This window comes from Lutjanus erythropterus, chromosome 5 (genome assembly GCF_056507025.1).
Source record: "Lutjanus erythropterus isolate fLutEry1 chromosome 5, fLutEry1.hap2, whole genome shotgun sequence".
NCBI lineage: Eukaryota > Metazoa > Chordata > Actinopteri > Lutjaniformes > Lutjanidae > Lutjanus > Lutjanus erythropterus.
This window is the reverse complement of record NC_139321.1, coordinates 29,321,396-29,347,948: the sequence shown is the minus strand read 5'-3', so window position 1 is coordinate 29,347,948 and position 26,553 is coordinate 29,321,396. Positions and strand designations below refer to the sequence as shown.

General features: G+C 37.5%; 1 protein-coding gene across 1 annotated transcript in view; it reads left to right on the top strand.

The window, feature by feature from the left end:
- The window catches only part of diaph2 (diaphanous-related formin 2), a 520,520-nt gene that overhangs the window by 138,239 nt on the left and 355,728 nt on the right, over positions 1–26,553 (top strand). Inside the window, exons 8-10 of the mRNA XM_084719553.1 lie at positions 22,521–22,595; positions 22,692–22,761; positions 24,447–24,583. Coding sequence (XP_084575679.1) covers positions 22,521–22,595; positions 22,692–22,761; positions 24,447–24,583 — 282 coding nt within the window. The remainder of the gene's footprint in view (positions 1–22,520; positions 22,596–22,691; positions 22,762–24,446; positions 24,584–26,553) is intronic.

The window sequence follows — 26,553 nt, the reverse complement described above, 5'->3', positions numbered from 1 at the left end:
TGTGTGTTTGAATGCAAATGAAAAAATTATTTCTGTTTAGCAGCATTTGTGTATTAGATAAATGTACTGCAAGTCTCAGTGGGATCTAAAAACAATTTGGGGATATCTGAATAGGAAGAATATGGAAGTTATTAAATTAAAAAAAAAATCCCTAGACACCTAGCTAACACTAATTCAGTCTGATACAACAGTCCTTCAATAAATCCTACATTAATGAAGGGTGTAAAGTTGATTCTATCTCTCAAACTGTTGTGGAGAAGTGTTGATGTAACCTGTAGGGTTGTTTAGGATGCTGCAGATTGCGGTGCAGTTGAATTGTAATGTTGATGGGTGTTTCTATTATTTTGTCCAACCAGTTTAATCAGTGAGGGTAGGCTAAATGACAGAAACACTTCTCTGTGTAATGCAATACAACTCAACAGCACCACAAACTACATCTTTTAAAATGATCAAACAGTTGAAAAACCACATCTCAACATAAAATTATAACCTTCATGAAGGGACAGTTCACTACAGGGCTGTGTAGGTTTACTTAAAGGGAAAATTTCATGTGGATATACAGTCAGTGTTGATGGTACATGTCATCAGTTGAACCAATAAATTCCTCAGTGCGTGCTATATTGACCAAGAAGTTTTCCTGCTCATAGAGCTGTGCAGCGGTGCCTTCATGTACCAGGGTGCACTATCGGTGAGCTTGTGACTCCCACACCCATACTGCCGTGTTATCACCACCGTAGCCAGCCATTTACTTTGTTGGCCATAACATAGTGTGAGATGACAAAAATACTCATGTAGCACGTCCTCTGACTACCCAAAGGTGGAAACTAGAAATCCAAGCTGAAATAGCCTGTCATTCTTAATCATCCACAAGAAAGAAGAGGAACTGCTCATGTTATCAACTTCAAAGTCACTTAGCCATTATATCCACCAAATACAGTACAGTTACAATAGCACAAAACATGCAGGGGATGGATATAACATTTTTGTAATATAAGCAATGCCCACAGCATTTGAACAAACTTTAAAAGCTACCTATAGCAAAACTGTATGGAATATCAAAAGTAAGATTAAGTAACTTTTTCCAGCTTGGTCCTGAGATGTTTTGTACCAGATTTTCTGATGATTGGTCAAAATTTGTAGTAGGAGTAAATTAAATAATGGCCACGTATATATATTCAAGTGGGTGTGGTTTATATGGACAGATTTGTCTGGATTTGTCTGCTTCTAGGACTTAAAAAGCTACTGGCCAAAGAACAAAGTTAGTTGTTGTAACACCACCATCTAGACAAATCTACAAAGACAAAATCTGACATTGCACTCCCTTGGGTTCCCTTTCAGTTATCGAGATATGCAAATGACAGTGAGAGATTCCTTCCTTCATAGTTAGATTGTGAAGAAATAAGATGTTATTCACATCAATCAGAACAAGGGGGTGTCTTCTGGAAAACATCTGTTTTTTAATTGGATGTCTGTAAAGGAACCACATTGGCCTGTTCCATGTGGATTCACCAGCTAGGTTAGACAAGAAAGATGCTCAGCATCAACTTTTAAACAAGCATAGAGAATGGTGTAGCTGACCAAACCAGCACAAGCTTACAGTCACTGGGAGTCATTCCAGACCACTCTGTTCATTACGCTCTAATATATAGGAAGTCTAGTTTTCTACATCAGAAGGCCGGCCATTCTGAGACTTTAACAAACACATGGCTCTGTGTCATGTGTACAACCTGCCTCCAATCTACCAAACTAAAAATGGCCAGTGCCTGCACCTCCTCTCTTAAATATGTTAAAACCTACATGTATATAAAACTGTAGTCAGGTATAATTTAATTTTTTGTGGTTCTCAGCACTGTGCTGTTGAGCCTTGATTGGTTCCTGAGTCATTCATTATGAGACCTCACTGATTTTGTAAGCCTTGTCTGTACTTGTTACCCAAATTCTCTACCTCCTCTACTATAAATGGGATCTTCAATTTTAATTTGGTCCCACTAGTACAACGGAACCCTTAGTGACAGCGGATCCTTTCAATTATTTACCAGCCCACTGTTGAGGAGATGTTTCTTAATGTGAATCAATGGATGGTGCATATTAAATGGTCATCGGAGAAGTGGGATACTTTTTTATGTTCACCATGGCTACAGAGAGGCCCCTCCAGCATGGGCCCTGAGGTGCTTTTATTTAATTTGTGTGCTACTACCAGCATTACCACTGCATCCCTGCTCCAACCAATTGTAGAAAAAAAGGACAAAGAGTTGTGTGCTCTCACTAAAATCCTGCTCAGTCAGTCCAGCAACAAATGGTCAACACACCAGTTCACATAAGGAAATGCACACAGTGGACATTTTAATGCATAGTAACTAGGCCTGGACGATATCTTGCCCTAGAAATAATTGTGATAAACAATATTATTGTCATTTCCATTTTATGTCAATCATACCATATTATTGATTTGTATTGATTATAAAATAAATATTTATAATTGATAATATAATGGTACAATAATGCAATTGCACCCTTTCAGAGAGGAATTAACCCAATAAAACACAACCAAAACAAATAAAATGGGTGGAAAACAGACAGTGAGAGGAAGCACCAGAAATGACTGTAAAACATGCCTTATAATAGAACAGCAAGAGGACAACAGCACAGAAACACATACAACCGTAACGTAATTGTATATAAGTATGCTATATAGTACTGTATAATGCATAGCATAGTAACTAACTAATTATCCCTCGAGTGACTGCAGACTTGTGAAGTAGCGAGCTGTGGGGAGTCACCTCAGCTTATCCGCTGAGAAAGGCCAGCTGGTTGCCGAGGGAATGTAAGTGATGCCAAACTTGCCCTGTGGGTGTTTTCAAAAGGCTAACCCTTTGACCAGCATATAAGGAACCAGTGCTATATGTAGGAGTCGCCTCCCACTGACGACCAGGTCCATCCAGGGAGAAAACCACCTTTGGGTGTGTGTGCTGAGGAGGACTGTTTGAGTGTCAGCTAACACTCGTCCCCTTGGTCGTTTCTACGCCTCTCGTTGTTCCTCACCTGGGGAAAGGGGCTGATTGTTCTCTTGAAGCATGGATAAGGTTACTCCTAATTAATATGAATGCACTTAATTGTCATGGATCACAACACACAGGAAACCCACCTTTAGTTTGCTACTGTTCTGACTTCACTATGTTAATGTGACCTTTGTATGGTATGTTATCATGCTGAAAATAACCATGAACTAGATTGAAGGGCATCACATTCATGCTTGTTTTAAATTACACCTTAGAATGCTAACCAGCTGTCCTGCTTTTAATATTTGTATTTTACCGCTATACATATCGAGATATACTTATAGTGTGTCCATAATATGCCATTTTTTTAAACTTTCCTTGTTCTATCTCAGCATTGAACAGTATTTCTCATTATAGAGACAAACTCTCATTCCAATGGAAATGCCCGCATGTGGCTGAGAGCTGATTACTTTCTAGCTTCCTGCAGCTGAAAAGGCTAAACAAACTTTGTCTAAGACTTTCTTGCCTGTGTTCAAACGATTTGGTGGTAAAGAGCAGAATTTCAATGTTGGGTTCTGTATTAATCACCCCTTTTAGTGTAGGAAGAATCTGTCCTAAATGGCCTAAAATTCTGAGAGGACTGCATATCTGGTCCTGTTTGGTTTAAAAGTAAATACAATTTTGTCAGTTAAATCTACATTCTTGACTTACAAAAATTTAATATATGAGTTAAGTCGGAGAGCCAAAGAGGTTAGTAGAGGAAAAATAGAACATAAATGCTATTATTCTTTATATTATTATATAAGTTTAAACATTTCATATATATATATACTCATATGAATTATCATACACAATATCAACAATGAAATGTTCATGATTGTTCATGTTCAAATGAAAGAACACTGAGAAAAGATTAATTCTCTTATCATACCCCTAATAAAACTAGTTATAATGTCACCAAAAATATACCACATTAATGGGCAGACAATGAAAAAAAATCATTTAAAGAGATTGACTTTTCCATATGACAGATAAGAACAGATCCATGCATTGTTACTGTTGCTATGCAGGAAATGTTTAAATATTTTTAAGTTGATCCTTGTCTAACAATGTGCATTGTCACTTTATTATTTATCAAAAGTTTCAGTGTGTTCAGAGGGCTGATTATTAATGTAAGACTGTATAAATGTGTTTACTTGTTATCATATTAAATAATTGCCTGTGAATTTTTAGTGGGCCACATAAAATGAGTTGCCGGGCCAGATTCGGTGCGTGGGCCTTGAGTTTGGCAGGTGATCTAGAACAGTGTTTATCAAACTTTTTACACCATGTACCACTTCGTTTCAGTCCACCTCCAACTGAATCCTAATTTGAGGTAACTCGAGACGAATCTCCTTCCTGTTTTACAGCATTTGCTGCTGGCAGGTGTTGTGAAGACTTCACTGGTGTGTCTCAAGTACCCACAAGGACTTGCGCTCAGTTCACTGTCGTCCACTTGGTTTTCAACAAGGCTGCTCGAAATATTCTCCTCCAGCTCTGCACCTCTCTTCATAATAGTTTCAGTTTGGAGATGATTGCAGTGAACCATGCTGTTGTAGTCCATATTTTACCTGAACAGCTTACTATCTTTCCACTCGTAGCTATCGGTTACGGTACATGCATGATCGCGACTATGTAGCGCACTGATATTTAAATAAAAATACAGGACAAAACACATTTTAAATTACATTGCAATTCTCTCATATTTTATGTATTTTCATTTGAAATATGATAGTATTTTGATAGTATTATATGTTTTTAAATTAATTGATTTTATTACCACTAGAGGGAGCTCACGTACCACCAGTGGTACATGTACAACAGTTTGAAAATCTAGGATCTCGGACTTTGTAAGTTTTATCCAGTGTCGCCAAACTTCTTTGTCTACAGACACGTCCACATGTATCATGTCATCACTAAAGAAATATTGGTATCATTCGTTTTATAATAGCTAGGGTGGGGCATTTGAACAATTTTTCAATTATTAGTGTGTTTTTCTTGCATGCCTCTACAATGAGGAATATAAGAAAACCAGTCACAAGCATTATTAGACTGTGTGCTTAATGGCTCACTGATCCTGATGAGGTTTACTTCCTTCTGTATCAAAATTTTGGTATCTAATGACAAGACATTTTTCAGTGCTCAATAGTATTGAAACAATTCTGTCAGTGACATTAAAGTATTGAAATTCAATACCGACCTCTAATAATGAAATTATCCCCAATCCTTGACACATGCTTTTTTTTTAATTCTTTCATTCTGTTTACATCAAAGAATTAATTTTGGTCTGTGTGTTTAAACACTTTTCCAACATTTATGTCCTGACTTAAATCAAAACCAGCACTCTGTTTCATTAAACATTAAACTTAATTCTATACACTGAAATGAAAGTCTCACCATCAAAGTGTTGTTCTTCACAGTGACTGCTTACCATTGCTTTTTGTTTTTCCTGTGATGTTTGGGCAGCCTACTAATTTGCTCCCAGAGGCCTGTGTTTGTCTAATAGTTTAATTGGCTAGGCTGTGCACCTGTTTGGCAGCACAGGTGGCCACGGGGCCATTGTGCTGAGGGCCTTATCTCCCAGGCAGTTCCACACAGGTGTGTGGCATGCAGCCTTTGCAGATCCACCCACAGATGGCATTGCCTGGAGCATCGGCTGCTTACTCTGTTTCCACTCTCTTCTCCTCAGCTGCCATGTTTTCCACTTCTCTTTCTGTCAAAAATTTCCCCAGCCAATTATTTATCCTCTACTTCATTCTCTCCCCCTTTTAATTTTGTCATTTGGATACTCTCTTCTTAATTTAGAAGTGTCAGATTGACTAGCCACTTTTCATTAATTTCTTAATCCACTGACGTGAGTGAGATGCCAACTTACAGAAAATTACAGCCCTCTTATTTTTTCATTTAGTGTGAGAGAAATCCTGCTGTGTTTCAGTCCGGCTTTCTTTTTCACACTCATTTCACAATTTATTTCCTCTCTGCCTCACACATGTGAACACCACCATAAGATCCATGTAAAAATATCTCAAGAGGCAAAACATACTTTTGTTTTCTTTACAGCCAATACAGCAAAGCTTGTCTATTTTGGGTTATGTACGTTTAGATTTTTCCTTTGGGGGCACTGGGCATTACCCACTTTAACACTTTATTTGATCATTTCAGTCAGATTTATTTCAGCTCTGAAGCAGCGAGGTTAAAGCTCACTTCCTCTGATCTAACTCAGCTGCTGCTCCATCAACAGACTTTCTAATATAAAACTGGGAGAGTGGTTTTAGTGGTTTTGGGCAGCAGAGCACACATCCATGGCCTCAGCTTTTGAGTTCCCTATGTTTAGCCCTCAGCATTACACTATGACTCTGTCAAATCCCGACAGTGACTTCCATATTAGATCTGCTAGCGCTCAGATCCCTAAGACATATTTAAGCAAAATTGAACTGGGCTCCTAACTTTTCATTATGTGAAATCTTCACGGTACAAGTCAGACATTTTCTCGGGGGCATTTTCTTGTGGGGTCTTTTTTTGTGGAGGCGGCAAGCATTTGCTGACACCAGAGTTTCTCTCTGTGTCTGGGTACTCAAGGTGTGGGTTGTTGTGATGATCTTGCTGCTCTGCCACACAGGGTGTCTCTGAGTCTGAATCAGTCTCACCAGCTTTTCTCAGCTGAATGCTTGTAGCTGAGTACTGAGGGCTGCATGGAACACTAGTAATGGGCTTTTTACGAGCTTTGAAGTTACTACGCCTGCTAACATAACGCCGCTCGTCCTATTGACTGTCTATCCTAATGCCCAGCTTGATAAAGCATTGAACAACACACTGAGAAACGCCAACGTTTCTGCCAAGTACAGTGGTGCTTCTCCCCGTTTAATGAGCAAAAACCTTCAAAGAACTCAAATTCCCTCATTCCCTCGTCTCATAATCTATGATTGTAACAGTCAAATAAACTCTTATATGACCAGAAATATTATTTCTACACCATCAAACTACACTGTAGTCATACTTCTTGATTTAAATAGTAAAATGCCCTCTAGAAGGTGAAAAGACAGGGTGGCAATATGATATAAAAATTAATATCACTTTTTTATTTGTTTTTTATGGTGACAGTATTACACCTCAGTATTACAAAAATAATTAGGAATACTCCACTCAAAGCATGATTCTATCTACTTTCTCTGGCAATGTAAGGGAACATAACCTATAAAAGATAAAAAACATCAGATTACAGATGTCTTTATTGGCTCCAAATAGAAATGAAAATGAGGCATAGGCCTCCATGTGTTTTGGGAGGAGTGCTCTGCCCCATAATGTAGGTTAATTAGTAAACGCATTGTGATTCATTCTCAGTGTAAGATAAGGGCTAGGATTAGAAATCTCAACAGATATACTCTTGGCAGAAAACTTAAAGTATATAAATATAGCCTAAGTACAATAGTCAGTGTACCACAGGGCAAATCTATCAGAACAGCAACACACACAAACCAGCCAGAATCACACAGCAGAGGGGGCTTTTGTGTAACAACAAAGCTTAAGCATGTGTTGCAGTATGAAGTCCTACAAAAAGCAGTGTCACGTCCCACATTCAAACTACTAATCTGGTTTCGGGATGTTAATGATTAATGATTAATCAGCATTAAAACCAAGTGATCCAGTTGACATTGTTTGGCAAAGCCATGTGTTGAATAAAGACAGGCAGATGAGAGCGGTGTGTTCATTTGAACTGTTCGTCCTTCATGAATGGATGTTTCACATAACTAATGTGCTGCTAGAATTGCTTAAAAAAAACTCAACTAAGAAAATGATGTGTATTTGTTTCTTACTAATTATTAATGATTAATAATTTGACTGTGAAAATGTAAAAAATGAGGTTGTTTCATCAGATCTCAAGTAGAATCTGACCCGGTAGCAGACATTAAGAATAATTATACAGAAATAGACGATCTTCTTGCATTCTTTCGTTAACTTATGTAGGTCATATAGAAGCAGTAGTAATAAATTCAGACTGCTTCATAGCCAGTTAAAAGCTGTTTAATCATTTATGATTAATCCATTGTTATCTATCAGTTAAGATAGTTGCATAAATTTCCAACCCTTATCTTGTTATTTAACAGACTTAAAATGAGGCATCCACACAAGTTTTTTTGACTGTCCCGCAACATTAGTTCAGCATCGTTCCAGACTGTGGAGTACAACAGATGCTAGCCATAGCCCCCCAACATGCTAATGCAACAGTAAAGCAGCACAAAAATATTGAAACTCACAGCTTCCTAGTGTGATCAATTAATTTGATCAATCAATCCTAGAGCTTCGCTTTTGAAGCTTACTTTGTACTGGCCCAGCTGGAAAACTGTCCAAAGTAAAAAACTAAACTACATGCTCACATGTGAGTTTTCCAGATGTTTTGGGGACATCGCCATCATAAATAAAGTTCATCCACTGCGTCTTCACTTCCTCTGATGGTGGAACTAGATGAAATCCTTTGTGTTGGTCACTGCTGCCAACAACAGAGACATTAGCATGCTTTGCTTGTAACCTTACCTTTCTTCCTGTATCACAGTCTGTGCATTGTACCAGACTCGGCATGAGCAAGAAAAAAAGGTAGTCACTGGCCGTAACTTCAGTTCTCTGAGTACACGTGCAGCCCTCTACCTGCATGTTATCGCAGCCACAGTAAAGCACATTAGTTTTAATATGCTAAAACATTTAGTGAGGTAATGATGGTACTGTAAAATCCATTATCATCATTACATTTAATGTGTATGGCACTCACTCAGACAATTAAAAGGTGTCAACAAAAGCCACTCCCTTGGCACAAATGTTTTTTATTAGTACTGACTGTTACTCATATATCTTGATTCTTCCTCCCTTGGCCTCCTCTGTCCACTGTGTGCACAACAGCAGCACAAAGGAGCATATCCATCTGTCCAACTGGTACCGTTACTGTCTGAACAAATATGAGCAACATCTCACAGGCTGTATACCCACCCCGACAGCTCAGGCCAGAAATCTTGTCTGGCACTGGCACAAAGTATGAGTAGTAGCTCTCAGTGCAGCTGCAATGACTTAACAGTGCACTGAAGAATGATACTCATGTGAGGACTTAGGTACAGTAGACATCAATGGGCCGTCTCTGTCTGACATGGATTCTTCACAGAGATGAATAACTGTTTCAACTCTGTCATTTTTGATGTGGAAATAGCTCCCTATCTCAGTGAATCATCCATAATTGATCCTCTGTATTCACTTTGTTATCCGGGACAGTGCTTTGGTAAGCTCAATCAAACTCCATGTCAATTTTGAAAATTTTAAATATAGCATTAAAAAACCAGATGTCCTTAGCGAAGTTCAGGGGGGACAGGCTACCTCAGGACACATGACAGTCTGATGCCTTTGAAATTTCTGGATCAAGCGCCATCTCTTCCCATCCCATCACTTTGTAGAGTAATGGAAAAATAGCAATTTGATTTTTTTTTTTCTACCATGACGATCAAGATTTAACATCCTCCAGGAAGGGATGAGGACGGAAGGAGGAGAGGCACAAGATATCCAAGAACCTAACCTGTCAGGGCCATAAAATACGACCCCGGAGAAGTAAAGTGGGAGTGGAAGCTTTTCAGTGGGGTAATTTTCTTTGCACTACGCTGTGGTAGTGTACTCTCTTGACTCCTAGTGTTATTACGAACCATTGTCACCCTTCAGGCCTCAGACTAGTTTGATTTGTCACTTTTCAAGGAGAAACAAGACAGGGAAGATTTGGATATTACATAATCATTTAGCAGAGGTCTGAAAGTAAAAGTTTTCTTGTGTTTTTTTAAAAAGTTACACGAGTAATTCACTAATTAGTGAATCCATACTTTTTTTTGTCACAATGCTACAATCAGTCTTGTTTTATAGCCTACAGAGAGTTTTATTTGACTTGTTAAATTTGGCACGAATGTTATGACACTGTCTTCACCAGACGTGACAAGCAGTCAGAAATGAGCAAGTTAACTAGTTTTTACCCTTGCGGCCGCCTTCACAATTGACGTTCGCCCTTCTTCCTCAGAGGCAGTGAAAACGATTTTGGAGACATAAATGTCCTCAGCGTCTGGGTATATTTTAAGAGTGATGCCTATTTCATTTTATGACACCATCTGTTAACCTCCGAGATACCCATATCTGTTACGGCCCCAAAGTGATACATACATAATTCAGAAATATCTGTTTCTAAATTTGAAGGATATGATGTCTTTGGACACGGTACAATATGTAATATAGGGCATTTTTCAGTGTTAACATGTGTGAGCAGTACATCTCAACAACATCACTGGTATACGTATTATTATATCCTCATAAATATATGCAAACTTCAAGAAATACTGTGTATTTTCTGTTATATAGGACATAACACAGAATCTCATGTGACCTGAGCCCAGAGGAGAGTTCACCACAAAATCAAAACTAATATTTTCCCTCTATATATATCCATCTAGATTTGGGCCCGATCAATACTAGATTTTTGGAGCTGTTACCGATATAAGGGAGGTAAAAAGTATTCTGATATCGATTTACATTCTTTATACAGAATATAATGCACAACATAGAGAGTAAACATATTTTTTTGCCATGAAAAGTGTTTAACACTCGTGACAAAGATATATAAGCCATTTTAAGTAAAAATATCCAAATTATCTTATTTCAGGTTTTCAGAAGTATTTTTTTTCTGGTTTCTATATTGTGCTATGACAGTAAACTGAACATCTTTGGGTTGTGGGCAAAACAAGATATTTTAGGGTGTTATTTTAGGCTGTAGGAAATAGCGACCTACATTTTTCACCATTTTCTGACATTTTATGGACCGCATGACTAATCAATTAATTGACAAAATAATCAACACTTTAATCGATAATCAAAATAATCATTATTTGCAGCGCTAGAGCAAGGATATTTCCTAAAATGATATAAGGGCACTGAAATAGTAAACTTTTCACTTTAAAAAAACAACAACAACAAAAAAAACACACAAATAGACAAAAAATACTGTATATGTTCTTATTAAACCTGATTTACAAAATATGATCAAATATACATAAAATAATGCCTATCAAGCTCACAAATAAAAACAACCTGCATTATGTTCTGTTAAAAATCAAAGTATTCGTATAGGTACATATCAGGCAGCATATACGCCAATACCAATACAGACAGATAAAACTGTGTCAACTGATATATCAGTCAAGCTCTAATCTAGATTGTTATGTTGTAAGTTTGGGAGATATTATAATATGATATGATAATGTTGTTAATATTTCTCTTATAGATAAATCATGATCAAAAAACATTTGCTGGCGTCCTCGCTTAGGCTTCCGATCTTAAATGCTATCTACTTTAAGGCCTCAGTTACATTTAGTATGGGTTCAGTATCCTGTGGGCATTTACCAAGCAGCATGTAACACAAAATAGTTAATATACTAAACTGGCTCTAACATCGGTTGTAGAGATGTCTGCCTTTGCTTGAATATAATGGAACTAGATGGCACTCAGCTTGTGATGTTGTGAGCAGTTTGAAGAGAAACTACTATGATCTTGAGCAAATAAATCCATCATATTCAAGAGAAGGCAGATACCTCTACGGCTGATATCAATCTAGATGGATAAATAGTACTGCAGACCACAGGAAAAATATGTATTTTTGATTTTAGGGTGAACTGTGCCTTTAACAACCATGCCAAACAAGCTGTCCAATCTGGTCCAAATCGATGGAGTGAGGCATATTTGTTCCTGCTTTTTTAAACTTAGGAATAAAAGCATTTATCAACCTTCTCAACCTACGAAAGTCATCTTGTCCGCTCGAGGATCTGTGAGAGCTGCAGAGCTGTCCTAATGTTTTAGTAGTTCCCAGCAGATATCAAATAATAGCACAAAAACACACACACCCATTCTGGGAGGTGTACACTGACACCTTGCAAAGGGTTTTATACGTCTACTGTATAAGGTGACAGCAACAAAAGCTTGAACAAAACGGCAACTTTACGGCTTTGAAAATAGAACCCGTTCCTTCAAAGAAATGCTTGCCACTGCATTTCCTTCCCTTCCCTGAAAGATGAAACTCATCTCTGCAGAAGCCAAAGGAATGTGTAGATGCATCACATCAAACCTGACGATCCTTACGCCGATCTTCCACAACACGTACAGATTTACAGTATACTGAACAATTAAATTAATTGGTCTAATCAACCTGCAATCTGCCAGTAGTGCTGCTGGTTTCTGTCTACCTTCAGCGAGCAGTGAAGATTGCTGTGCAGGAATCCTCGGTGGTGTTCAGGGGATAATTAGAAATTTCAAGAGTGTTTTGCACTCTGCGGGGGGTCATTTCAAAGTGACTGGGGAGCATGGTGTGCTGTCAGCCGTCTGCACTTACTAGTTGATTCAATTCTGATAGAGACCGGCACTCCCCAGTCTCTCAAATGTCTTTTATGCACATACAAGCGCACGCTATTGCTGCCTTCATTACCTCCTCCAAGGAGGTTATGTTTTCCGTTTGGTTTGTTTGTTTGTTTGTCCTGTTTGTCAGCAGGATTATGGGAAAAAAAAACTACTGGCCTGATTTTCATGAAACTTGCTGGAAAGGCGAATAGTGGGCCAAGAAAGAACACATTCAATTTTGGAGCAGATCTGAATCACAGGCGGATACACAAATTATTTTTCGCTTTCGTTAAAATGGCGTGATAGGGCAGCTGAGTTGATGAGGCCTTAGATTGGCACTGCTATATTCCAAAATACAGTTATTCTCAAAGTTTTGGAAACACATCAGACACATACAGTACATGGGTTGTGCTTGCTGATTTGCATATTATAGACGAGTGGTTCTTAACCTGGGTGTCAGGATTCCCAAGGGTCGTGAGATCATTTCCAGGGGTTGCCAGATGGTCACGGTGAATAAATTCAAATTCCATATTGTGGCGAGCAGTATAAAATGAGAGGCGTGAGGCAGCTCTCAGTGCTGTTACCCTTTAATGATATTCAAGTACTCAAAAATACAATAGCAACAACAATACAGCCACTTCGGTAATGGTTTAAACTATAAACCAGCACAAATGACACTTACAAACATAAACTGTCATGTTCTGGAGGGTTCTTGACTCGAAACGGTTGAGAACCGCTGTCAGAGACGACTGGACTATTGGCCTTGGCAGAGGTCTGCCTTCTCTGCCATTCTAGTTAATTTTTGTTTTTTATCCTTGCATATACAGACACACACACACTAAGGTTATAATAATAATAATTAGGCTTAACTAAAACTTAACTAAACCTAAAACTAGGTGTTGAAAAAACATTTTAGTTAGTTAAAACTTAAAATAGACTTCAGGAAAGAAAAAACAAGTCTTTTTTTCAGTTGGATCAAATTTGTCAACAAGCACGAGGAGGCACTGGTGCATATGTTTAGTGAGACTGGGATGTGTACATGACTGTGAGTCAGCTGCCTTCTCAAAGTATTTGTAGTATAGTACTACTACTCTGAACTTCTTAAATGTTGACCCTGACAAATACCCCCCATTTTATAATTTTAAAAAACTAAAATTGATACTGAAACTAGTAGAAACTAAACTAAAATGTAACAATGAAAACTAAACTGAAATGAGCAAACCCACTCTGGAGAATAACTGAAGATAAAGTGAATTGAATACAAAATTATAATAATTCTGACACACAAATACCTTCAGCTGCAGTTGGAAAATTGAAGTATTCATGTCGTAGACCTGATCTTCTGTTTTTGTTAGAGCCACAGTGTGGAAGTTTTTTTTTTTTTTTTTATAGTAATATTATGAAATATCAGTTGAAGAGAACCCATTTACTCAAAAGAATAAAAGACAAATTAGTTCTGAGTGTTTTTATGTTGGCCAACATAACATGGTCGCTGCTGCATTATATTTAAACTGTGCCAGACGGAGACCTGGGATATTATCAGGACAGCTAAGTGCAGTGACATATCGCCTGTCACTTGGATAAAGACAGCGCATGTTACCTGAAGTTACACGCAAAGGATATCAGCTGCTTGTTGTTCTCTTCTGAGGACAGCACAGGTCAATGGTTTTTGATCTGTGTTTGTGTAAATGCTGGAGGCGTCCGTTACACTCAGTGCCTTTTCAGAGTTTCTTGGCAACCTCATTTTACCTTGGTTTTACCAAACTCATTGATGACCCCTTAAATATTTAACTCACTTTTGTCTGGGGTGAATGTTTCTGCGAATAAAGGTCAAAAAAACAACAGAGCATTGAGAATTGAGATTGGTAGAATTCTGTGAAGGATTTTGTCTGAAAATTTAGTTTTTTCATTTATACTCATCATTTTACTTTCTTGTGTGCATCTTGTTTTGCAGCCTGGAGTTAGTTTATGTAGTTTCATATTAAATTCACCAAAAATTTGATTAAAACAGCCTTTATAGCTTTTGAAAATGTGAACAAGTCCTCCAAACTATTTTAAAACTTTTTGAACTGGCAAAGCAGTGTAGCACTGGGGGAAGTACTGTCAGTCCGTACGTTTATCTGATGGTCTGTTCGTCCGGCACGGATCCAACACTTAAGTTCACTAATGCCCTGTGTTTGTTAATAATTTATGCTCAAGGTGAAATGGTAGGAAGATTTCATATCATGATTATATTCACCAAAATTATCACTGTTATCACTATTATTGTGGTATTGTTAAAAGTTTATTGTTTCATCATGCAGCATGTTAAGGGTAGCCCCAAGTACGTCTGAGCCAAAGAATTACAAACAGTACAGTCTATTAGTACAGTGGGAAAGGTCTTTATTCATTTTTTAAATTGATCTAAATATTTTGCTGTTTACTGTGTACAGGAAATTATAGCCTGACATGGCGGAAAATCTTGGTTGCACTAATAAGATGTAACAAGCTGTACTTTAAATTAGACAAAAACTAGAAATAATATGTTCTTTATTAGACAGTGTAAGAGCCTTTATAGACTCTTATTAGACTGTTGTAATGTGTCCCCAGCTGCACTCTAATAAAGTCTAATAATGGTCAAATAAAGACCATATTATTTCTAGTTTTTGTCTGATTTGTCTGGCTTGTTGCATCTCATTGTTGTACTGTAAAATGAAGTGTGACCAAACTCTTTAGTCTTGTTTTGGTTCATTTTACGCTACATTTCTTAAAATTTAGGCAGAAAAAATAAATCAGGGTATTATGTACCACATTTTATCAGTTTTACTGTAAATCACATCATCTGTAATTTCATGATATTTTGACATTAAGTACATACATACATGTAAGAATTATCTTATTGTGAAACTAGAATTGAATACTCTCATATTATTGCTGTTTTTGTGCCCTGGTGACACTACCATCAATATTTTTGTTGTTTGTCAGTGACCTCTTAGTGAAGAAATGATATATTTACAATATGTTGTACTTTAAAAGCCTTTAGAAATTTTAGAAAGTGTGATGTCCTTTGATTTTTTTTTTTTTCTTTTTTGTTTTTTAGTTGTAGCGGACAACATTTAAAAAGTTACAACTTTGAATACTGAGATTGTCAGTGGACATTTTTCCAAATTGATCAAAATAATGAATAATGCTATTTTTGTAGATTTCATATTTTTGAGATGCGATGAACAGAAAACTACAGTTAATATTTTATATCTAATATCTGTCATCTGATCGGCCTTGTGCATTATAGTTATTTCAGCAGGCTATTAAATTGATCAGAGTATAATGTAGCTCCATGTTTGGCATGGTAAATCACTAAGCAGACACTGCTGGTGCTTGGTTTCAAGCTATAATGTTCAGAGCTATTTGTTGCACAAGAGCTTTGGGCCTCAGTCGGAGTACTGTAGCACTGAATAGGTCAGTCGTCCCACAGAGGGACAGTTGTATGGCTTTGCCTGTAATACAATATGAAAGATATTGCACTTGCACAGAAGCTTTCAATAACAAAGCTCCCCACCTAGCCATGATAGAATAATAAAACTGGTCTATAGACTGAAATCAATGCGCGTGCAAGCCATCTAAACATGAGACCAGTGATCAGTCAAACAGAGAGGGCGAGAGAGTGTTAGTCTGCCTCTCACTGTCTCTGTCGCTGTTGAGTCACTTACTGTGGCTGCTGATGCGCAGTAATCTTTTCATCATGTACTAACATTTCTCTCGCCAAGTATTTGCAGAACTCTACACACACTTTACACATTGTTTTCCACCCTCTTTGCTACGAGATTCTGCCCTCACTTTGAGCAATATTCAGTACTACATACACAGTAGCTACTTGTATTCCCTTGATCATGACACTGAACACAGCCTGGGAGTGGCGTGAGCAGCGCTGCTCTGTCCACTCCGGCAGAATGTACGTGCACTTTATGTGTGTGGCAGAGGATGTATGAGGGTATATGTATAGCAACTGACGAGCTATTACAGCTTATTTTGTTCATGTGAAGAATCTTAAAGTGCGGCTTGAAATGAGCTGTGTCAAGGCTGTCTGAATGACGGGGCGAGGGGGTGACTGATTATACGTTGTAGTTTTTATTTAAAGCAGCAGTAAATGCTCACTGCTGTTTCCCTTGAAGATAATATACAAACAGAGATATAGTGTACACATGCACATACATGCACGTGTTTCTTATGATGGCTCAGTGCTCACATGGTCAAAGCATTTTACAGAAAAATGTGGGTCAGCCTCATACAAACTGCAACATAAACAAACTCAACAGATTTTGTGTCTTGAATGTGAGAAATTACAACAAAATGAGAGAAAAGTCTTAAGAGACTGTATAAAGGGAAAGCTTTGAAAATCACCTGCATATAGCCTAGTCCTACCAAAAATAACTTTTTGTGTGCAGGTATTTTAATACTTCCTTCAGTAATAATTTCAATCAACAGCAATATATTAGTCGACTTGTAAGGCTACATAAATCAGAGCTAATCTATATATATTACCAGTCTAAAGTTTGGACACACTTCACATTCAAGGTCTTTGTTTTTGTACAATAAATTGTTTAGATTATACCAACAAAACAAAAAGTGGCTGCTTTGAAGAAATCTAAAATATCAAGCAGCAAAAAACTTTTGCACACCTGATCGTGGACAAGAACATGGGTCAACCATAAAAATCAAAAGGACGCTGGAGTCTTTTGTATTTTAGGCTCTTAAAGAGCAAAAACCATACTCGTTTTCACATTTTTTCTTACTATATAATTCCATATAATTCTATATTTCATTGTTTTGATGTCTCCAGTATTAATGTACAATGTAGAAAAATTATAAAAATCAAGAAAACATTAACTTTTGTCCAAAGTTGTCCAGATTCTTGACTGATACTGTAAATGTTAACATAGATTAATATAAATTTAAAACGAAATTATTTAAATGTCACTAAAATAGAACTTTTATATTACTTAAAATAAGACATTTGTGACTGCCAAGTCAGCACTAATCAACATAAATTGGCACAGACGAACATAAACTTAAATGTTTTAACTTGTAAGTAAAACTTTTCATTACAAACATAGCAAGAAAACGAACCCACTGTGTAATCTTGTTGTTGTTGATTGTTGACAAAACTGGACACTTAATGTTTACATCAGACAAGTAGAAATTCATAAATCTTTTTTTTTTTAACATGGGCAGCTATGGGAAATTGTGGAATCACTGAATACTTTTCCCCACTTGGATTTTTTGTAACTTTTTGGTATGAAATGAATGACATATTCTTGAGGTTAGAGCGGTTTCTGTTGCAGTTGGTGTGAGGTCATGTCGTACTAACTGTGAGGTGGTCATTTCTCTGTGAAGTGTGCATCCCTCAGCATCTATCTGTATGTATGGATATATGTTTGCCTAGTGATAGATAGTCCAGAGCATACCCCGCCTCGCATAAAATTGCATGATGGGATAGGCTTGAGTCCCTGGTGACCCTGAACAGAATAAACGTTAACCTACAGAGAAATGAGATGCGATAGATGGCTGGATATTTGCTCATGTATAACTACATTTGTTATGTCAGCACATGTCAGAAAGTCAATAACATCTGTCCGTCTTTTGGGGAACAAATGTCATTTGACAGAAAGACACATTGGCATCTCACTGCAAGATATTTTGACTTTGTTATATTAATTTAATAGCAAGTCTACAACATAATGGCCTTTTAATGAGGCTGAAATGTCCTTTAGTGAACAAACATCTTGCTAGTTAACATTTTGTTTATATCTTAAATTTGAGATTTTCATTGCCTACATTTTACTGCAGTTACTGTAGCATAACTACAAGATAATTGCGTCAAGCCAGTAAGAATAACAGAAAATATAAAATAAGAAATTGCTTCCCTAAGACCGACCATGAATTTTTCATTTTGCCTGCGGGATTTACATGATTGCAGAAAGTAACACAATTTGGTGGCACTTAACTAGAGGATTATAGCCATCAATATTAGATGAACAAGTTCTCCCCCAAGTTAATGAAATTCTTGGATGTATGCCCACATTAGGAGAAGAGACTGATAAGGAACGGATTCGTTCTCTTGTTTCTTTAATGTTGAATTGCCACATTGGCTCAGGGGAACAAGTACGTTATGTTTGACCAAACGTGAGCTGTAGCCACCTCTTCAGTGCAAGTTTTGCTGCTCTATTTCCTGAGCAACGAGGGTTATCTGATCAGAATACCCACTGGTGATACTGTAAGCTTGTAACCTTTATTAATGCTAATACTGGTAGGCCTGCAGCCTGTCACAGTGGGTTGTAACATTTTATTGCTCCAAGTAGGAGCCGTAGCTGTGTTGTTAGTATTAGTTTTGCTATATGTGCTAATAGTATGTTGTCCACAGAGCCAGATTCTCTGATGAACAGAGATAAGGGATTTCACAGCCTCAGGACAAACGCTGTAGAGGTACCATCTCTCGTTTTCTTTGTGGTAACTTTGGGGACATTTAGAAGGCAAAGCTGCAGAGGACCTGAGGGTATACGTGAGGGGACAGAAAATGATCGACAGTCTGGGATGCGGGGAGGAGTCAAAACATTTAGTGCCTTAAAAACCTTGAGGACGACCGCATTATGTTGCAACCTGCAGCAAGACATACATTTTTGATGAAAGATATTCTGCACAGGCAATCCCAATCTGTCTATTCAGTTTCAGTCCAACAATAATAGACGGAAGGTAAACACAGAGCCGACAGCAGACATTTTCCACCGACATCTGTTGCAAAATTTCCACACTACATTCTGTTTTAATTAGTGCACCTTCTCTGTTGAAGGAATTTATTAGTAAAGCTTTCTGACTTGTTTTGTGAATAGGTGGTGCTTGTGATGTCTTCCCGTAGGAGTGTTTGTTCTGCATTCATCTCCATCCAAGTTTTTAGCTCTCGGTTCATGTAATGATGTTCAATAAAACATTTGAATGTCAAAATATGCCAGTTCTGTCCTGCAGATACTCAAAAAGCACCAAGGGGGGAACAATATGTTGTTAACTACATAGAAACGTGACAGTACTCATTGTAGAACTGAAAAATTGATCGTAAAATCAACAAAAACTCCAGTTGGCTGCGTGAGAAGTGTTGAATGGAAGTTTTCTGGCTGTTTTTTCTCCCCAAAGGTGGAATTTAGTGCACATACATAATAAAGTGAAATTATGTGTTGCTCCAACCACTGGAGTATTTTTTCAGTCTCTCAGTTTATTGGCCAAAGTCAGTCAATGGATGGCTTCCCTGACTGGTTGTTGTGTGACAGCATCTGTGTTTGTATGTGTGAAAGCTCATTTCCAAACGTACCAGATGTTCGGTTTCTCTTGTTTTCCTCCAGAGCCTCTTTCTGTTCTGTCTGGGTCATCACGAGAATCATCATGAAGACATTCCTATCTTTATTATTATTTTTTCATTCTTAAAGTTGCTTCAAAGAACTTTCATTTTGTGTTGATTTCGGAGGGTCTTGTGAACAAAAGTGCTAGGGATTCCACCACCATGACCACAAAATAAAACGACAAAAATAAAATTGTATATTATTTATGCTTCTTTTCAGCTGGCTTATGTACTACTCGTTGTAACTTCATCAGGAAAATGTAAACACAGGCTTGTTTCATCTGATTTCAAGGAGAATCCCACCCAGTGGCAGGTGTTAAGAACAAATCCGTGGAATCTTCTTGCTAATGATCTTGTTTTCTTATGTAGGTCATACAGAGGCAAATTCAGTTATGAGTGTTTTATAACCAGTTAAAAACGTCTAGTAGTAGCTTTAAGTATTGAGTTTAATGCAGATAAAGATATACCTGTAAAACAAACCTGGTTTATTTATTATTTAAGAGTCTATTATTAACATTTTACACCAAGAACAGAAAGGATACACCCCAACAGCACTGTCAGGGTATGAAATGGGGAGCCCAGTATTCTAAATTGGACTGCATTGTAAGCTATCTGTATTAGGGGTTTCACAATTTTGATATTAAATTGAAAATGGATGCAAATGAGATTTTAATTTCAATAATCAAAGCAGAGGCAGGCTGCTGGCTTTTTATAGGTGTGAAAAATCAAGCCGTTGTTGTAAGTAAAGACATCTAGAGACTCTTCATTTCATTTTTGTGTTTAACATTTTGTTCCTAATTGACTGGTGAATAGATTATTATTTTCCTAATTATGCTAATTTGACTATAATAGGGCCTCAGGTACCTTTAAAAAATATGGCAGTTATATCACCCTTGGTACCATGAAAAACCCAGAACATGGAAATATAAATGACAGTGGTCAAGGCATAAAACCAATGATCTGTTGATCTTCACAAATCAGGATGTAATAGTCTAACAATGCCATCAGCATCAGTGCTGAAAAAAAACAGTTTAACTTGAAAATCGAATTGAATTGTGGAGTTGCAGAATTGTAAAACCCCCACAAGAGAGCAAATAGTGAAGGTAAATAGACAAAAAAAATTCTCCTTTAAGAATGTCAGCAAGTAGTCATGATTAGACCATTAAAAGCTAATGAGATATTTGTGTAAAAGCAATAACTTTAGTCAATAAAATGATGAGAAGTTTAATTAAAATATAAATACACACTTTTTAAAATGGGGAGAAACATGTTATGTACACATACCTTTGCACCTTCTTTGCTATGATAACTGACTAAGGTGCAAAGCATGACACGATAACTCCAATCTCTTCACAAAATCTCATATTGCAGTTATGCTGTGTAATAAGCAAAATTTGTCTTCACAAATATTGGTTCCATTTCCAGCTCTCTGAAGACTGACATTACCATCATTACTGAGGAGCATAAACAAAGACTGTGGATTTGCTGAATTGTGCTCCCTCAGCCATGTCGCCTCCTCTTTGTTGTCCCAGTCTCTCATTTACTCCTACCACCTCTGTATCACAAATACATATAACTGCATTGTTATTCTGCAGTAAACTGAGCCACTGTGGTCTTTTCTTCTTTTATAGCCTTAAATATGTGCAAAGCGCACACTGGAATGAAACATTCAAACAGAAAGCCTCATTGTAAACAGACATTTATAAATTTATAACATCACGGTGTTTTGTTTTTATTAAAAAACGGATCATTATTATACAGTGCACTAAATATCAATAACTTATAAATCGGTTTTGCTTGTCTGCTAATGAAATTTGAGTGATGGTGGTGGTGGTGGGGGTGCCGCGTGTGCTAATTTCGTCACAGATCAAAGAAATACCTCGCCTCAACTTTGCCAGTTGCCTCAGGCTAATGCATCTCATCCCTAATTGAGGGTCTCCTCTGACTCGCCGAGTCAATACGAATGACTTTAATACTCAAACCATTATTATTTCAAATCATTGTCAATAAGGCGTGATCAATCATTGACTTGTGCCCCGTTAATGTCAGAAAATTGCTTCATGCATTTTGCGTTATTGACAGTTAGGGCACTGAAAACAAGTAATGCTACTGACATAATCTGGCTGCGACCACACTGTCCCTCCCTCCCACCTTCCTCCTTCTGCCTCTCTCTTCCTCTGGCTTAGACAAACGGGCTCATCTGTACTGGATCATTTGCCGTCTCCTGATACGCTGTGGTTTATAGCCAATTATCTCTCGCGATCCATTATCGATTACAGTGTTATCTTTCTTGCATTGCTTAATCTTTTGGCACAGGAACATAGCGGCTCACTGGGGGGCCTGGATACAAACTGCTTAGCGATGGGAACACTAGTTAAGATGGATGGGTGTTCATTTGCTTGTAGATGGGTACAGTTTAAATTCAAACTCATTCAGACTCATTTCAGTATCATGGAGGGCAGGGTGTTTTTTGATTTTGCAGCTCTGCCTGTTAGGAATTAAAAACTACAACAGTCAATTTATCCAAGTGAGTGCTAAAGCTTTGATATTAGTCTGAATGACTGATTTCCTCCGAGGTTAATACAATATTGTTTGTGTTTTCTGCCTTCTGTGAATCAAAATTGCTCACAATAAACCAGCAGGGCAATAGCAATATTGCCTGAATATTGGGTAACTGATTTTTTTTGTTTGTTTGTTTGTCTGTGTTTCCTTTATAGTTGGGTTAATAACTTCGGTCATGAGGGTCTCGGCCTTCTTTTGGATGCTCTGGAGAAGCTGCTGGACAAGAAACAGTGAGTGACCTCCCAATACATCCCACCTCAGTGTAATTTTTATGACACCAGATTCTTTAAATGTAATTATAATGTCCCTTTCCTTTTTTTTTTCAGGCAAGAGAATATTGATAAACGGAACCAACATAAGCTTATCCAGTGCTTGAAAGCTTTCATGAACAATAAGGTTTGTATGAGTCATAATCCACTCAGATGATTTGATAATGAACTCTACGTTGATGCACCTGCATGATGAAATGATATTACTTGGACCTGAACAATCTGAGATGGCTGAAATTACCCTGAACTTTTGAAAAGACAAAGGTGCGATGTGTTAGAAATGGCCAGAATTTTAACTGACATTATCAACAGAATTTGAGGAAGTAACAGTTATGTCAAAGATGTCCATGTATTGTGTTGCCAAGACAGCTGCTATCGAAGTCATAAAATGCAGGACACATGGCCACTAAAATACAAGGTTCAGTGTGGAGCAGAGAGCAAAAATTTATTTCTGAAACCATGAACCAGTAATCATTCATCTCCCAACAATTAACACTCCAACATAAATACAAACAAATGCATAAATAAATAATGGGTAATGCGCTGGATAACATTCTGAGTTTTGCAAGCAACATTGCTATTTGTTTAATCTGTGGAAAATCTGCAGAAAATCTGTGGAAATGTCATTAGAATTCTGCAGCACAGATTCTACGTGGACTTGCAAGTAAATAAACGAAATAAGCAAAATGTCAAGACAGGAAAATATGCTTACACTGTAATGAACAATACACCCTTTGAATTCATGCTTACCTCTTTTATGGAAATGAGATTAATTTGTTTATCAAACTCGACAGAAACAAAATAAATCTCACCAAAACTTGTCTTTTACTGCTCAACAATCATTAGCTCAGGCTTGGTTGATAATCTACCACGCAAGATGTGAAAATATGCGAGTTGCTTCTCTGAGGTCTGACCTCCCTCTCATGCTGCTCTGTTTCCACCTCTGTTGTCTGTGTCCGTCAGTCTAGAAGGCTGTGTTCTCTGAGAGGCTGCTGAGCCTGATTGCATTTGGTCTGGCTGAGTGGATAGTAGGGCGTCACAGCTACACAGCTAACTGAGCAACTACTAAGCAAGCTACAGCCAAAGATAGTCACAGCAAAAGTATAGTGAGCAGCAGTTAGCAGTTACTCCGGTAATACGTGACCCCTTCTTTGTTTGGAGTTACCCTCGACAGGTGGCCATAGTTCAGTTCATGTCCAGTTTTGTGTACAAATAACTGAAAAAGCACAAACAAGGTCACTGATTGTCTACTTAAATTAAAAATTTTAGACAAACTATTAATAGCTCAGGTGGCCATGATTCCAAACCTGATTTGAATGTGGACTTTGACAGGCCCGGGATAATGAGACTGTAAAGTGAAGCTAATTTTACCATTTCAAGCCCACAGTCTCAGATCTTTTAATTATCCTTTTTGGGAAGGTCTGGCTCATTTCTCAAAAGTGGCACACATTTCAAGGATAGATGAACTATTGATATTGCTTCTCTTGGAGTTAATCCCCTCACGTGGTCATCTCGGCCCATTCCTGCAGTTGTGGGGAGACTAAAAGGTACAGAAGACTATAAGTATTTGTCCCTATAGTCCTGTCCTGAATTGAATTAATTCATCATCCTCTCCATTTTTTTTCCCATGGCCTCGTTGTCCCTCCTTTAAAAGAGAATTAAGGCTAACTATAATTTACGTACATTAGCGCTTCTTTGTGTGATTAATTTTTTTACTTGAAGTGAAAGTTCTCCATGAATGCAAATGCTCTCATTATTTATACCCAATAGACCTTATCTCCATCGTACCAAACTTTCTTCTCTCTCTCACAGTATGGACTGCAAAGGATTCTGGGAGATGAGCGGAGCCTGTTGCTGTTGGCACGAGCGATTGACCCCAAACAGACCAACATGATGACAGAGATTGTTAAAATTCTCTCTGCTTTCTGTATTATTGGAGAGGAAAACATGTAAGTGGACTTCTAATTACCTGATAATTTGTCACATTTGTACTTGTCACATTTGTTCTCACATGTCTTGCTCTTGCAGACCTTGAAAAGTCCTGCATGCCATTAAAGAGACATCTCCACTGTTGATTGCCTGTCACATGCCCACCCACTCAACTTGGAAGTCAGTTATATCTAAGCCAGATAAAGATTTTGTCACAGTTAAATGGCCAGTCCATGATTTTAGAGCTTCAGTCCTATTTGCTGGGATTTAAAACTATTTCTGGTTTTAGTGATAGTAAGGCTGCTGCCATCAGGAGTTTAGGGCCTGATCAGTGATTGCTGGAAGCAGTATTGGCTGATACTGATCACATATTACAGGGTCTATTTGAAGCCTCTTATTTATCATGTAGAATTACTTATTTAACTATTCTTAATTATTTATTGAGTATAAGTATAAATGAACTTAACACAGAGATGGAATAGAATTGAATTTGGTGAATTCACTGCAGTGCTGTTCTTTAAAAATACAAGAAAGTAAAGACAGATGAGGAAAATAACAAAAAACTAGGAACTTTCCCTTTGAAAACAAACTTTGTTGCTGTTCGAGCATAGATTTCAGAGTTTATGAAGTGCACATGAATGCACCACACTGCAAAAATGAAAAATAAATAAATAAATAAAAAATAAAAAATTAATTTCAAGGCGACTTACTATAACAGATTTTTGGGTTTTAAGCCCAACTAAAACTCGAAAAAATTGTTTTACCAACTACTAATCGTTTGTTTGGTAATTTACTTTTTTTTTCAAAAACAAAACTTGAAACTTTGAGTTGTAGAAGTGATTTATTTTTTAAGATTTTTATTTAAAGCCATTAAATTTTTTGACACACAAATAATGACAAATAAGGTTCACTGCTCACTGTAAATACATTTTTTATAGGTGAAAGACTCAAAGATGTAAATTTATCTTCAGAATAAAAAGTAAATTATCTCAACTAAAGATCAGCTGCATCTGTGTGTCGAACACCGACACAGACAGCAGAGAACAGCCACAGCACACAAGTTAGTGACGCCAAAAGAGACTCAGTGTAGTATTTTAATACAATTAATACAATTTTGATGCAAACATTTACCTGCCAGTGTGCCCGATAGCCTTCCAAGATTTACCCGCCAAACTGAGAGTGTACTCACATTTAATGCTTGGCAGTTGTTCATTTCTGACCCTGTCAGTTCATCATCTGATCCGTTCCTCTGATTCCCCACCAGTCTAACTATTCAGACTAAATATCAGCTGATAACGATGAGCGGCTGATCAGTTGGCGCACCCTTCAGTGACAGATATCTCACAATCTTTGCAACTAAAGCTAAAGCTGTATCCATTTCTCCTTTCCCACACATGTAAGAATACATGGAGAAATATGTTGTAATATGGATGAACTTGCCCTTTAAGTACTTTTCCCTAACCTCGAGTCAAAGTTTTCTGCAGTCAAAGTTGAGTGAGGGACACATTCCTATATCTTTCTCAGTAAATCACAGCTGATATAGAAACAGCACAACGCCCTTTGAAATTCCTGACTGATGAAAAACAGTGATGAAAGAGATACGGTCCATCTCTGCCATGTTTACGTGCTCTGTAATGTTTCTGAAACAGCGAGAGAGAAGGAGATGGCTGCTTCTTGTAAACACTGGAATATCACTATTTCTTCAATCTTCTCCCACTGGGTGGCATGTAGTCAGACAGTGATTGGACCACATGCATGCATGCTTACCCACTGTGAGCATATACTGCATTTACAGATGACCTCAGACAGTATAAGAAAATCTTATGGGGTCACATGGTCAGATGATGCAGTTCAGTCTCTTTAATGTGTTGAACTACTCAGTGTAGTTTGCCATGGACACACAACCTGGCTGACAGCTTATAAATTGGATTTAGGGGAGTGTTTTTTATTGTTTCCCACAGGGCCAGACTAGAATAACAATTGCACTTCA